At 41.7% G+C, this 15,770-nt stretch overlaps 1 protein-coding gene across 11 annotated transcripts in view; it reads right to left on the reverse strand.

Moving 5' to 3' along the window:
- Positions 1-15,770, reverse strand: part of chd9 (chromodomain helicase DNA binding protein 9) — an 84,606-nt gene that overhangs the window by 43,457 nt on the left and 25,379 nt on the right. For 9 of the 11 annotated variants that reach the window (XM_031281492.2, XM_031281495.2, XM_031281493.2 and 6 more), the window contains one exon: positions 10,438-10,844. In XM_031281492.2, coding sequence (XP_031137352.1) covers positions 10,438-10,844 — 407 coding nt within the window. The other 2 variants (XM_031281498.2, XM_031281496.2) reach the window with 2 other exon arrangements.

The raw sequence follows: 15,770 nt of genomic DNA on the forward strand, positions 1-15,770 counted from the left end.
TAAAAGGGTGCCGACATAAGGAGATCTGACGGGTGGCAGGACCTGTGCAGGAGAGAAAGAGGTTTTTAAAAGTCTCCGTGTCTTCAGCTCTCAGTACGTTTGTAGCTTCTAATTGAATCTCTGTGTTTAGTTTAGTTTATTATAACTGCTTTATTTTACGTTTCATGTTCGCTTATAGGAGTCGCGTTACGTTACTGCTGATGAAGCCCTAACATTTCCTGATTTTGCTGCTTCATAATAAAAGCATTCAAATACCAAAATAACGGAGGACTTTAATTACGAAGAACTTATAGGAAATGAAACCGTTTCAAAGCCGCTGCTTTGACCACGTCAACCTACTGTCAACTCCAGACAGCGCTGTAGCTCTGGTAATACAGGACTAATAAATAACAGAAGGAGATGACATAAGAGCAGGAAGTTTTGTAGTAGCCTAATGTCCTACATTGGTGAATTCAGGGACGTTTTATGATACTAAAAATAATGTTATTTTCAAGGCAACCGCACTGCAGAGAGCTTGAGACAGCCGGGGATATAGGAGCAGGCAGCATGCAGGAACAAAAACACCGACACACTGCTAATAGAATATGATAACATCCAAAACACACTATTCACTAAGTGGTTTCTGTGACATGAGAAATACTTTGAATGGAGTAGGCTAGCCTATGTATTTCAGCTCACAGTTGAGTAGGCGATCTTTTATGTGGACACAGGACACATTCCCATTGCTATTAGCATGTGGACACATGCGGCTCACACCACCTCCAAATAATTTTTTTTGCGATCCGATCTCAATGCATCCTGAGAGTGTTTTCACCTGTACTTAGAGCTATCCACCTGTGATCTGATCACTCAGGACGGATGTCAATGCCAGGTGAAAATGAAGTCAAAGACATTTCAGGACCCACAAACCTCACATATTGTAATATCTGAGTGTATAAAAAGTAGACAACAGCAGATTCATCCAATAGCACTGTGCTGAAGAGCTGTCCCTTCTTTCTGGTGGCCCTGGATGATATTATATTTTAACAAATCCTCTTCACAATGACACTTTATGGTTGCCATGCAACATGCACTTGGGCGTATATTTGGCAATGTTCATGGTGACATCACTTCCTGTGAAAAACAACACCAGCACATGTCCATTGACACTATGAATGGTTGAGAAATGTGCCAAGTCAGAGTGACACAATGAAAAAAAAAAACCCAGCTGTCACACCCAGAAGAATAGAAGAAGAAAAAACAAAGCAGCTGAATGGGACAAAACACAATGTTCTCCCTCTACCAAATAAAAGCTGGCTGGGATATGACATACAAGCCTAGCAAAATAACAGTGTCACATCACCAGGCAGCAGCTAACAGCATATACTGTAACAGGGCTAAAGCAACTCTCTGAAAACCTGAACTGTGAAACGAGATACTGTGAAATCACCGACTGAGCCAGTACAGAAAGATAACATTGATGGTGGCTCCTGGGTACTGCCATATACTGTATCTAAGCATGGCATATACATATACAAGAACAACATGGTATAGTAAGAGCTTAATGTGATAAAAAGTATATATTCTACACACACAAGCCACATCTTAGTGATGGTTACAGCCTGTTCCACCCTGCTGTGGCTGAGACACAGGACCACCCAGGGGTTTACCAGCAGCACCAGTGATAAAGCACACACTCCCTTTGACTAGATCTAGATCTGACTAGATCTAGATCTGACTAGACCTCCCCACAAGCTGAGATGTATTAACCCAAATGACAGGGAGGACTTTCAAATTAACCTCTTACTGAGAAAAAGAGGTATTAAAGCAGTCAGTTCTACTCTTTAGGGTCACGGTCAAGTCTCCCTGATGTGAAGAACTGGCTATAGAGCTTTTGCACAGGCAGTTCAAATGCAATAGAAACCACACAAGTTGGCTGACCTTGAGTCATAAGAGAAGGATGGCTTAGCGTTGTCATATATACGTGTTTGAAGGATAGAGAGCTAACAACTCAACAACAGTTCAAGAAAGAAAATTGACAAAATAACCACACTGATTTATAGGGGTTGGGGGGGAATCGATATAGCTTATTATCGTGATATTTTCTGTGGTAATACTGTATCAATACACAGATGCCAAGTATCAATCTTTTATTATATAAATTGCACATAAGAATTTAACCTTTTGGTACTAGAATAATAATAATAATTGTTTTTAATAAATTGCTTTTTCAGTCCACTAGATAAAAAATTGAAGTGAGATGAACAAACCAGAGACAGTTTTTTTCTTTAGAAAAAACAGATGTTGACAAAGTTTTGCTTTGGGGACATAATTTGAAGTTGGGAAAAAGAAATCCGATTTATTTATTTGAACGCAGTTTAAGGCCCGGACACACAGAGCCGACAGCCAAACGTCTGCAAAAAAGGCTGTTGGGCTGATCAGTCTCCCCAAATTGGTCAAAAAAGTGCCTCGGAACACACCAAAGCGACGAGACGTAATACGTCTCCATAACAGCAGGCGGCGCTAATCTGTATTGTCACCCAAAAATGAAAACCGGCAGCTGATTGGACGAATGCGTCACGTGGGTCTTATTTCTCCGGAAATTCAAATACAGGCTGTCATGGCGGCTCGTTCAGAATAATGATCTCATATTGTACTAAAATAGTTCACCGAAACGTGTTTCTGAAAACATTTTAAGCGAGAAATAGGCCATGCAGTTGCTGAATCTGTCTTCATTTCAGATCAACACAGGTCAGTTTAAAAGATTTTCATCAGATTTTGAGAGACTCTAGTCACGCTCATTCCGCTCCCCGTTTCCGGGTAAGCACTCTACCAATCGGATGGGTCATTTGAGTCCGACTGCCGGCAGTGCCCGCCCCGCCGATTATACATGTCAAATCAGCCAAAATGTATGACGACGGCCCCTCAGACGGACGACGGCACGGAACACACCAAATAGACTCGAGTCACTGACCTCGCCAGACTGTCCAACGGCCGATTATCGGCTCTGTTTGTCCGGGCCTTTACTCGCAGAAGGTGTCCGTCTCCTCTTATAATCCTACCCTCTGGGTAGTAAAGTAGTAGAAAAACCTGTCCTAAACCATGTAGACAGAACATCTGCTCCACCAAATAAACAAATGAAACATGTCACTCTCAAACTGTCTAATTGTAACTGTCAGAGTCAATATAAAAACAATGTGGACATGTATTGAAGTACAGTATAGCCCCAATGGACTAACTGCAACACATCTGGTAAGTTTAATGGTTCACAACATTTCACTTCACACAGTATCCAGTTTGATGTGCCCTGCACAACAGTATGGGGCTCTTCAACAGGCTGGATATTTCATGCAAGCCTGCTTTAAAAACTATTTTGGGGTACATCAAATGCCAAAGAATTTGGCAGGAAGCTTTGCGACAACTGCCATTTACTTTTTGTTGAATAAAAAGAATACAAAAATAATATAACTGTAACCAGTAACCAGATAGCAATGCAGAGACAGTGTGTTAGAATACAAACATGGCATATGAATCTTTATTTAAAACAATGTAAAAGGTATTAAATATACAGTTTAATTAGCTGGATTATCATTGCTAAGCACTCTTTACGTCTTTATGACTGAGGCCATCCATAGTTGTCCTTTGTGATAATTACGTTATTTCTGACTTTAGGAAGCAATTAAATGGTTGCTTTACTATTATTAAGACATCATTTTGCATCTCTAATAAGACTACAGCTGCCCCTGATCTGACATTATAGAGAGACCCCCGATGATAAGCTACCACTATCTTTTTCCTGAGAGTGACAGGCTAGTTGCTGTTAGAGGCTTGCTTGCCACCCATCCTCCTATTGTGCCAAATAACCTCCATCCCTTGTCCCCCCAGTTTTGTCCTGCCCTACTTGGCATGCCGCCACTGGGAGTGTATGTGTGATGGTTTGATTTTAATAGAATCGAGATATGATAGTGCTTTGCAGGCCAAGACTGCAATGTGGTGCTTCAGCATCTCAGAAAGACCTTCCTCTCTTTAATTGTGTCTGACTATCCGTCAAAACTGTTGTTAAGTGTGGTGTTTGTGTGTGTCTGTTTCTCATCCTGAGGGGCTTATTGAGACAGTAGTGTTGGTCCTTGTCAGGAAATCCCGCTTCTTATGAATGGAAGGCTATAATCTCAGTGCCACACAGCACACAACTAGAAACAGTAGTAACAGCACCATCAAGCCCCCTCTCAAAGACAAATACTGTATCAGCACAGTGCACATGGACACACAGGGGATTTCTGCTTTATTCAGCAAACATTTTAAAAACTGGGTAACACTCACACACACAAGAACGTGTACATATGCATGAATTTTAACTCAAAGGCAGGCAACATAGACCCACAAACATGTTAATATATCACACACAAGCACACACGTAAACATGCACACATACACACCCTGCAAGGGATTAACTAGGAAAACACTCAACTAAAAAAAACATAGCTTTAGCTCTTCTTAATGAAAAAGTGAGGGAAAAGAGATTCGACGGCTAGCAGGCAGGCCCTGCAATATGAACAGCTATACACTGCTGCATATAGGCTAGACTTAAACCTCCATTTTCTATCATGTAATTGATCTCACGAGCACCATTTTGTTTGATATTTTCCTGCTACCCTGCTGCTTTGTAGTATCAGCACATTTAGAACATGCCTGCTTACATTGGATGCACAGATTTGAGCATGCTGGAGGAACCAAATTTATATTAGGAAAAAAAAATAAGGGAGGGGGAGGGAGAAACAAAAAAAGGAATGAGCGGCACGGTGCTTTCATCTGATGATTATATGAGCTTATTTTTCAGCAGGTAGGCTGCCTGGAAAAGCAAATTCCAGCACACAGAGAGCTGTGATCAGTCAAGCCTGGCCTGTTATAATAACCCTTGCCTCACCAAAGAGTAGTTTTTGTTGGTATATTTTGATACACAATATGTGCCAATAGAGCAGACCAAACCTAAAAATCTGCTAGGGCCTTTGTTTAATTTGCAAAAAAAAAAAAGAATAATGAAATACTACAATTTAGAGCAATATATCCTCTCAGCAATAATCTCTCAGTGTATGCATTAGATTTAGAGGCACAGGCCCTGTGGTCCCCCTGTTATATCCCTTACTTACCAAAAGACGCATGCTCAATATGTTGAATTTAAGTCTTTCAATGAAAAGACGCCATTAAATTTAAAATGGGAAAGTTAAATTAGACATGGAAAACAAACTAAACTCTTATTTTTTAAGCTGGGATAGAACGGAGCCACCATGTGCTTTTCCTACTACATCAAGTCAAAATGTCTGCTGTGAAAAACGCCAATGGTTTAACATGGATCTCATACAGCTTATTATCTTTTTTAGGGTACCTTCCAGCAGCAAGGCGCTGGAGCCTCCATGTTTTTAACTGTCTGAAGGCTTTTGGATCTTACCGTCTATGTTTAAGCTTTGATAAATGTTCTGCGCAGATTAAAGACAAGTTAATGATAAAGAATGTTATCAACAAAAATCTACATTTAAAGCAATTCCTACAATTCCCCAGTAGCTGACATCAATGTACCACTTTACATCAGTTAGGACTCCATCTCTCCACTTTATTGATGGAAAGGTCTTATGGAGGTTGCATTTTCAATCATGGGCAACACCTGTCACCCCCTAGATGAGACTGTGAGTTCCCTGAGCAGCTCCTTCAGCAGCAGACTGCTGCACCCTCAGTGCAATGTATATTTTTTTTTCCTATGTCTACTTAATGTGTATTTGTGTTATTCTGATGTGTGTACATTGTTTTTTCTTTTGAGCTGCTGTAACAAAGGAATTTCCCCAGTGTGGGATTAATAAAGTCTATCTTATCTTATCTTATCTTATCCTCAAACACCCCAGATCAGAAGCCCAACTTGATATTAAAGCACTTTAATAGCAAAGAAAAAGATCACTACAAATAGATAACATCTTTTCTTGCATATGCGTCATGTTGCTAGTCCACCTGCCACAGCGGCTGGTGCATCCATATTTTAATCAGCTGCATTAATTTATGTTTCTCATCAGTCAGACATATTTTCCATTTGATATAATATGATATGATATGACCCCTAGGCTGCTTGCCAAGCGCCTGGTAGAGTAAACTTGCAAAGTAATCCAGAAGGCACTTACTAGCAATTAAATGGAATTGATGATTCTAGAAACCCAGGTAGTAATGACAGCATAGTAGTCTCAGAGAAAGCACCCCTAAGTACACAGACAATTAGGGTTAATAGTCTTGTCTCAGGCCCCATTCCCTGCTTAAAGAAGAGTCAGATGCAATGGAAGAGTGAGCATACACTGAACACCAACTACACACACAACCTGAAGCTTTCTGAATACAGGCCTGCACACACCCTAACCAGAGCGGAGGCTGAAGTAATGACTTTAGCGGAAGGTTAGTACGTCTGCAGCCATGATGCATTAATATTTTATGGGGAGATCCTGGGTGGTGCATGCATATGATCAGGACTCTTCTCAAGTACGAATCTCTCCCCAGAGCTTCTTGTCATCGTGATACGCAGACCGTCTCCATCACCCCACATTAGTAGTAACAGAACAATTGTCTCCAACCGTTGCTGTAAATACACACATCCCAACAACATGTATACAGATGAGCAAACACACCAGGTCTCACTGTATTTGGTGTTTCAAGCCAAATTCAGTTACAAGCCAACCCCAAATAAGTATGTGCACTGCCAGGCCTCCATCACTGACTTTGCCGGCTTTGTCTCCACTCTCAGACGAAAGTACTGAAGTTATTGATACGAGGGCCTGGACAGGTACAGGGAACGTGGAGGTGCAGTGCAGTCCAAGGCAGAGTTTGAAACATAAAACATTGCAGCACACCCACAGACTTGATACAAAATGGATTAGTTCAAATCTTTTTGGAGTACGATGTTATAACAATGTATGGTGTGTGTTCCAAAGCTGTTTTTCCTGTCTTCCTTCCTTTCATTTCACCTACAGGGTTAATCTGCTTTTTTATGCATTTACTGTATTTTTATTTAAAACATGACAATATATTTTAATGATGTTGTAAACGGTACATATGCCTACTTTGTTTTACGAAAGTTTTTTGACGGCTGCATAAAGAAGTCCAAAAGCAAGTGTTGAAAAAGAGGGAGTATAATCAGGTCATCCGGTGTAGAGGCCAATACGGTAGTATTTATGTTTTAGTTCTCATGTTTACATTACAGTGCCATGAGCCTGTGACTGATCGTGCTCTGACTTTTCATGATACAAGGACTAGACCTACCAGCCTCAGTAAAACTGAACTGGCTGGATATGTTACTGTCCTTTACGGAACACAATACAATACATGGTTTATAATTATTAATAATAATAATAATAATAATAATAATAATAATAATGATGATAATCATCATCATAATTTCTAATAAAAAAGGGAATGGTTTAAACAAAAAAGGGAACTCTCCGGTAAGTATATTTTTTTCAATGTATGTTGGTTATTGAGGCCTCAACCTTCATCATTAAGTACAGCTCTTTCGAAACTCCGCTCCAAATTGTGTATGTTTTGTCTTTATTGTGCAGTTTCTACTTAGTTAAAAGCTCTACTAGCATGAGCATTTGCCAGCTATAAACCTTCACACCTCAGACGAAAAATTCACACACTCCCACAAGCCTCTTCTCAACAACAGACAGAGTTATACATCACTGCCACATTTGCACCAAGGCCCCACACATCTGAACTTCTTTCTTAATTAAAACAAAGGGAGAGTGAACCGAGTAGGTGCTACAACTGTAAACGATTCCACACACTGTGAAAAGATTCTGCATTACACATATGAAACCACTGAAGGAGCATCACAACATTCAGATTTTGTTAAGCAGGACAAACTACAGGGTCATATTCAGATTTGTCCCGATTGCTTTTGTCAAAATCAAGCATACTTTATACAATTGTCACAATTCGGACTGGTCTGAGGCTCAGTCAAGATAATGTGCATATTATCAATTGTCACCTTCCCTGTTTTCTGCAGACAAGTGCAGACTCCTTAATTGAAAAAGATCTTGAAATATTACTTGCCATTGCAAAATTGGAGGTAGTAATTTAAAACTTAACTATGTAAAACATAAATAGGCTACACTGAAAGTACCGCATAAATAACACAATATGTTACAAGTTCAAATGCATCTTTTAGATTTTACTATGCTTGAAAGAGGTTAATAAAATGCAGCATAGTAGCATTAATACCAACACCACAGACAGAAAGCATTTGTCTGTGTTGAGAAACCTAACTAGAATTGGTTTAGAAACTAAACAAATAGAGAAACAAAGCTATCAAACAAGTATAGAAAGTCATGGTGTATAAACGTTTCTGTAAGATTATGCCAGTCTGTCATCAGACCAGACTAAATAAATGTGATGTTTCAAAATGGCTGGAATGCATGATGTAATATATGCTATAAAAGGTTGACTGAGACAATATTAGCCTCCATACGCAGGCTATGTTGCATGTACCCTAATCTGATGCTTTTTCTGCATGTAGGCCAAGTATGGTTACACTGGAAAAAAATGGGTTATACAGCTCATTACCTAGTAACGACAAGGATTGTTATCAGTAACACATTTGATTAGAATGACAGAATGCAGATCAGTTGTCAGCTTCCCTTTAAGACTAACAAGTCATGGATTGAAATTGATTAAATGCTGAAGTTTTATTAGCTTTGTCTCCATGACTGCAAGAAGAAGGAACAAAGGATCTGGGTGTGCACTTACTAACTAAGGTAGAGTTAAGTTTTCTGATCTCAAAATGTTTTGTCACAGAGTAAAAATGGCATGATTAATCTGAGCCTATATTTAATGATCAAAACTGCTACGAAACAAACGACCAATCCTGAGTTACTGTCCGCATCACCAGACATGTACATACAACTAAAGCTGGAAAGCTAGCGGAACTGTATCACTATGACTGATTCCTCCATCATCTCACCATTTTAGCATTTTTTAGCATTTTAGCAGCATCAGCGCTGCCACAACTTTCTCAAATCAAAATCAATTATCTGCAACAGTTTTTCCCCGTCTGCCTCGCTCATCTGATTATTAATCAACAGAGCTGCCAGTCAGATATTATTGTTGACCATTGTCAGTCACTCTCATGCCAAGTCTAAAGAAAAAGCCTTCTCAAATCATGGTTAAAACTAATAACACTACAGTAGTTGTTTCCACCAGCACAATCTGACATTACTGTATCTAAACATTGCCCCTTTTCCTTTAGCTCCCTGCCTTGGCCCTCACATCTGCACCAGCTGATATTTCAATAGCTTGTGTTGGGTGTGGCTAATAGCTACACACTGCTTATAGCAGTTAAACAGGGGGATGCACTACTTGCCTGAATATACTCGACACCACTGTCTCACATGTAAATGCAACCTTTGTTTGCTCCTCCCATGTCTATGCTAGTGACTGAGCCTGGTTTATTGTTATGGCGTGCTGTAAATTCTGTTGAACTTTAATCTTGACAACCACAGGCAGAAAATGTACACTAAAACAATCAACCGGTACACAAGCAGGTTAAATCAGTAAAGGCAACAACAAGTGCAGGCAGCAGGTGTAAGTGATCAATCTAAATAAATATGAGCATCCTCCTAACACAAATGTTGTATCATTAAGTAATAGAGCTAAGATTCTAAGCTCAAACTCAATGGACTCCTAACTTGGACTCAAGATAGATCTTTCTTAAAAGTAGAGTTCATACGTTATTCATGGGGCTATCAATAGATCATGGAGAGAGATGACCCGGGGATTCAGCAGCTTGTCAGATACAAATGAACAACAGCAAATCTAGCCTCTTAAGATAAACATTTAAAACACAAAAGGTCATACCATCTTATGTACAAAAAGTCTCAGCTGTTCCCTTAGGCTTATAGGATCAGGTTGTTTATTTTTAGTGTTTCCCCCTAAATCAGAACGAAAGTGAAATGAAAGGATTGTCTTAACATTGCACATCTGCATATCTGGTTCTGCCAGTACTTTGTAACTGGTATCAGTTTGCCATAGGTTAAGCATTTTAACTAAAAAATGGATGAAGTGAAGAGGATCTGAGAGAATTTGAATGTCGAAGGAAAAGTCTTGCAGTGAAGAAAAACCTTTTTTCAGAAAATGATCAATACATGTATTAGTTTTAAACAATAATGCAACTCTGCTTCTGGGTTGAATGTGCATACATCTCCTTAAGTATGGTAGCACAATGACAGGGTGTTTACCTACTGCAGTGGCATATGTCACTTGTTCATTCAGGCTCATTAAATGCTGCAGTGGTTTAAGCTCAGGTTATGTTAAAAGAAATTCTACGTAGCTTTGGGTAGGGTAGGACCTGATCAAATCTCTACCTACAGGATAATTTTAACAAATTATGGTGCATTTCAGTGGTTAACAGTATTAACGGCTGTGACTACATACCCAATCTTGGCTTTCTGCTTGGGCTTGGAGGAGGGTACAATACAGGCCTTCCTACAGTTCTTCTCTTTAGGCCGTGCCTTGCCGTTTCCTTTGTGCTCACGTTTACGGTGCTTGTACTGCGAGGAAGAGCTCGGGAAGCTCTCAGGGCTCATAACTCTGGGGATGTTCTTCTCCCCACGCTGCCGGGCCTTAGCAATTGCCTCTGATATTATCCTATTGGCCTTCTCCTGCTTGTCCTGTGTAGGTGACTCCATTTGATGATGCGTCCTACGTGGCGTCCTCTTCTCCGATGAGGAGCTGGATGAGGATGACGACGATGAGGAAGAGGAGGAGGACGATGAGCTGCTCTTTATTGTGGGACTGAGGACCCGTACCTGGCTACCAGGACCATTAGCGTTCTTTCGAGGCTGAGTAAAGAGGGAGAAAAGTAAAAAAAATTAGAATTATAATCCTCTTTAAGACAAATATAACTGACATGATGTCATCTATTGTAGATGACACAAACCAAAACTCAGATGCCGTGCTATATGTGCTATAGAAGGACCAAGTGACACAAAAACCTAAAAAGTTGACACCTGACCTTTGAAGCAGAGTTGAGTGACTGAAGTGGATGTTGTACAAAACACAAATTTGCCTCAAGGGGCATTATGCTTTATAAGACATGTTCTACCTTGTTTTTTTCTGTATAAAAAGGATAAACAAAGTAAACTTGTCTTTATGTTTTGTAATATACAACTAGGGCTGCAACAACGAATCGATAAAATCGATAAAATTCGATTATTAAAAAAAGTTGGCAACGAATTTCATTATCGATTCGTTGTGTCGCGCGACAAGCCACTCAGTCACAGAGATAAAAGCAATTGAGTTGAGTGCCGTGCGGAGTGGCGCGGAAATGTATTAACTAAAACAACAAGTATGTATGTAAGTATGTATTGAGTTGATGTAAATGAATGCTTTTGTTTTTTTATCCGATTCATCGATTAATCGAAAAAATAATCGATAGATTAATCGATTATTAAAATAATCGTTAGTTGCAGCCCTATATACACAACATGTAATGATATTAGAATAACAGCCATAACTATTTAGTGCGTTACGTATATCTGATTTTCAATGTATGAGGCCATTATAGTCATACAGCTCAGCTAATAGGTGAGCAATATAAGCAAACATTTACAGAAAATGGTGCAACTATCAAACATTCAGAAAACACAACCTGTGTGAACCTCTCAGACAGCAGAGCTCATTGCGGTCCTCATCTCAGGTGCTGTGTGTGGGGGGGTTGGACCTGTCTAGCTCTACATGATGCTCACTTCAACTCTACACCTCCTATGTAATTCTACCAGCACACCTTCAGCACGAGTGTTTCCCCCAAGAAATCACTTAGATCAGGTGGAGGAGACTGAAACCATGTGACATGAACACTCTCAGAGCCTGATACTAATAAAATTATTTTAGGTGGAGTAAGTTACTCAAAAGGTACGGTAAACACTGGCTCAATGTGGCAGGTTACAGTGAGCCTTTCAGACATAAATTATCCAGCCTGGCTGATAGATAATACGTGAATAATAGATGGTGTGACTGCGGTTATGCCTACACAACACAAGTGCCTTGTGGTAGGCCTTGAGCCCAGCGGAGAGGGAACCCATAAATGGATGACCTAATCTAAAAATGTGTTGCGTATGCCTACATGGCCCAGGCGCGGCCGGTTGCTTTTTTCCACACTGCTAGCTAAATAAAGAGAATTAGCTTGAACCTCGCCAACAAAGTGGGGGGAGGGAGCTGAATAACTAGCGATTAATTTGGAAAGAAGGGGGGAAACACACACACATACACACAAGAGCTGCATTATGATTTTCACGTGTGCAACGCTGCTCAGGCTATTAGGAAGAAATTTACTGGATCATGCTGGAATGTTCTCATTCAAGTTAATGGTAAAAAAAAGGGGGAGGGGGGTTGAAAGTAATGCTCAAGAGCAGAACATGAGGGCACATGAAAGAATCAGCAAGAGGAAGAAAAATATAAAAACAGGCTTCCATCAGAGAGACGGAGAGAGAGAGAGAGAGAGAGAGAAACGATCAAATGCACCAAAACTAGGAGCACTGCAGCGGTGTAATACATCTATAAATAACTGAAATTACAGCCTGCCAGCACTGCAGTGATTTAAATCCCTCTAGCAGCACGTAGTCCCATAAAAAACGGTGGGGACCATTACAGCCCATGAAAAGGTAGAGTGAGCTCCATTTGGGCCGGCCAGCTTTCCCTCACTCTCACCCCCTCATTTCCACATGTAGTGAGCTCTCTAGTGACTGACAAGTTCAACTCATGGAGGATACCCACACACAAATGCACACACACAAATCATACACTGTACATAACTACAGCGCAGGGCAGCTTGGAGAGAGGGTGGGAAATAGAATATGGAATGAAGAGACAGTGGGGGTGGGGAAAAAGAAAACCCTGTAAATCTAGTGTGCCTTGATACGGTCTAGCACAGCAAAGCAAATGAGTATGGAGGGGAGGAAAATAAAGCAGCAATGAGTTCAAGATGGCGGCAGTGCAGCATGAGCCAGTAGCAGAGGAGGTTGTTCAGTTCCTGCCGGCCCCTCCTCCTCCCCCTCGTCCCTCCTCCCTCCTAGCTCTCAGAGCAGCTCACTTACCCTTCCTCTTGGCCTCTTCACTGTAGACATGGTGGGGTTTTTTTTCTTCCTCTTTCCTCCCCCTTTCCGACCGGCTAACAAAAGCCTTGCCCTTTCGCCGGAATTTTTCTCTCTCTGTTGCTCGCTCACGCTTTCTCTTACAAACACTCACTCTTTCCCTTTTCGTTTTCTCTCACTTCCTTGAGCCGTGTGTCCCCCCCTCCCCTCCCTCTCTACTCGTTTTTGCCTCCCCTCCTCCTCCCCGGTCAGCTCTTCTTCTCAGGCAGTGCAAGAGCGCTGAAGCTGTTCGTCTCCTCCTCCCCCAGCGGGCAGGGCTCAAGAGGAGCGCATGGGAGCTCTCTCTCTCTCCCTCTCTCTCACCCTCGTTTGTCTCTTTACAGGGTGATGAGGGAGCAGCGCTGTGGGCGGTAGAGGAGGTGCGTGGCAGTCCAGGAAGCTCTCATTCTGCTGCTGCGTGCTGCTTCGCTGTTGTCTGGCTTTACCCAAGTCTCTCTCTCTCTGTGTGCATGTGTGTCAGAGTTGCCTTCCCCTGGCTCCTCTCTCCTCCCCTCTCATTGATTCCCCTTTCCGCCTTCCTTTCGTTTGCGCCCTCTATGCCTCTCGTAGCCTTCTGCCTCTTATTTCTTGTTCTTTCCTGCTCTTTCCGCTTTGCCGTTTCCCTTTTTGCGCCTCTCCTCGTGTTCTTCACCAGCCAGGATAAGGTAGGTTCCTCCTTTTATTACACACAAAAAGGCTTTTGTGTTAGCTTGCTTGCTTGTTTGGCCGGTTGTTTTTTTCTTCCTTTTCCCACTTGTCTTTCTCCTCGTTCTCACTCGCTGCCCTCCCCTCTCCCTGGCTGGGGCGTGTATGGCGAGCTTGAGGGTCTGGCAGGCAGAGCGGCGGAAAATGAAAGCACAAAGCAGCAAAATGCATCAGCATGAATATTAGAGATGTCGTTAAAACCCAGACTCGTTTTTCCCTCTCTCTCTCTCTCTCTCACTCACTAGCTCTCTCACTCTCTCTCTCTTTGTAAGGAAGTAGGCCAGCAGATGGTGCTAGCAGTTATTACATTAACTTTCACAACTTAACCCCCAAAGTACTGGATTTCGCCCACACCACAGATTGTCAACATCGTAGATTTTTTTGTCCCTATGTAAGTTACTGCCAACGACATGCTGATTTATTTATGGAACAGTATCACACAGGAGGTCTAGATGAATAAACAACTAACAATTTCCCAAAGGCTAAAAATGTATTCCGAATACAAACCGCACACAAAAATTGCAACCATTAAGAAATAAACACAGTATATAGCAGACTTTCTACTCCCTAACCATACCAGAAACATGCAGCTGAGCCTACACTGCACTTATTCTCCAGTGGTGAGTTCAAGCACTTGTGAGGTCAAGGCCTGGTCACTCTGCTATGACTCTTGAAAAGAAACTCCGAGAGGGGAAACTGGGATGTGTCCAAGAAATGCAGCTCTTCCTGTGCGCCAGAACAGATCTAGGAGGAGTGAGCCTGCCTTTCAGAGGACTCCTGACCGCATGATGCAGGCAGGGGCCATGTGTACCAGCTGGCACATGGTATTGGGAATTGTGCAGAGACACACGGATGGCCTGAAGCCAGGAACAGTGCACAGCACTACTGGGTCAGGCCTGAATTACTGACAGTCACCCCAGCTTTTATATCTTTATTTACAGTGCAAAATCAGCTGAACAGGCTTCTTTCCCAGTCAACACCCTGTTGACTTTTCATGCAGCTGCAAACATTGGCATGTGAGCTGCCCAGTGCTACCAGGACTACTGCCCACATACATGGGGCTAGGAAGAAGTGTGCTTTTGACAATGTCAATTCATATCTCAGTGTTTCCCGCAGCACTTACACAACATACGCATGCCGCCTTAACTAAGTCTTCAAAAAAAAAAAAAAAAATCCGCCTTGTTACTCTGTCCTGTTTGAGTGGCTGTAATGTACAAGTCGCATCAACACAGTCTGTAGGAAACAAGGTAACAGCGAGTTGTCAAGATACCACCAATCACAACGGAAAGAGCATTTGCTGGCGGTGAGTGTAACTGTCATTTATTTACATTTAAAAAGGGATAAATCGCCATTTCACCGTCGCGTGCGCATCATAGTTTGTCAACAAATGTGCGGCAAGCTGGGGCATGCCCGGGCAGAGACAGGGTGAGTGGACTTAACGGAGCGTTGGCATATGGCAGGCAGAGAGCATTTATATATGTTTCTCTGTCCTGTTCTTCACATCAGTGAGGCTTTCTTCTCGTTTCAACGAAGTGAATACATGACGAAGTGACTGGAACTATCATCACCTCTCGCGCGTGGATTCTCAACGTCCCGGCTGTTGCCCGGTCTTTGAGACACAGCCGTTGTCGGTTTGTTTTAATCACTACACGCGGTTCACAACACACGGTTAGTTAGCGTAGTTAACACTACACACAGTGAAATTACGTGTCCTGTTTTTATTTCACGCATACTATCTGCTGGAGTGAGTGAAGCTATGGGCTGAGCTCTGTTATCTCACAGCTGTTGGTTTTGGAGAGCGTGTCACGGAGGAAATGGGAGCAATGCGAGTAAAACTCATAGCTTTTTTTTTTTTTTTTAAGTAGTTTAATGAGCTTAACATTGCACACTGCAACTGTTATTTTAAAAAAGCTGGTTATTTATTAATTATAT

This window comes from Sander lucioperca, chromosome 3 (assembly GCF_008315115.2).
Source record: "Sander lucioperca isolate FBNREF2018 chromosome 3, SLUC_FBN_1.2, whole genome shotgun sequence".
In the NCBI taxonomy this organism is placed as follows: domain Eukaryota; kingdom Metazoa; phylum Chordata; class Actinopteri; order Perciformes; family Percidae; genus Sander; species Sander lucioperca.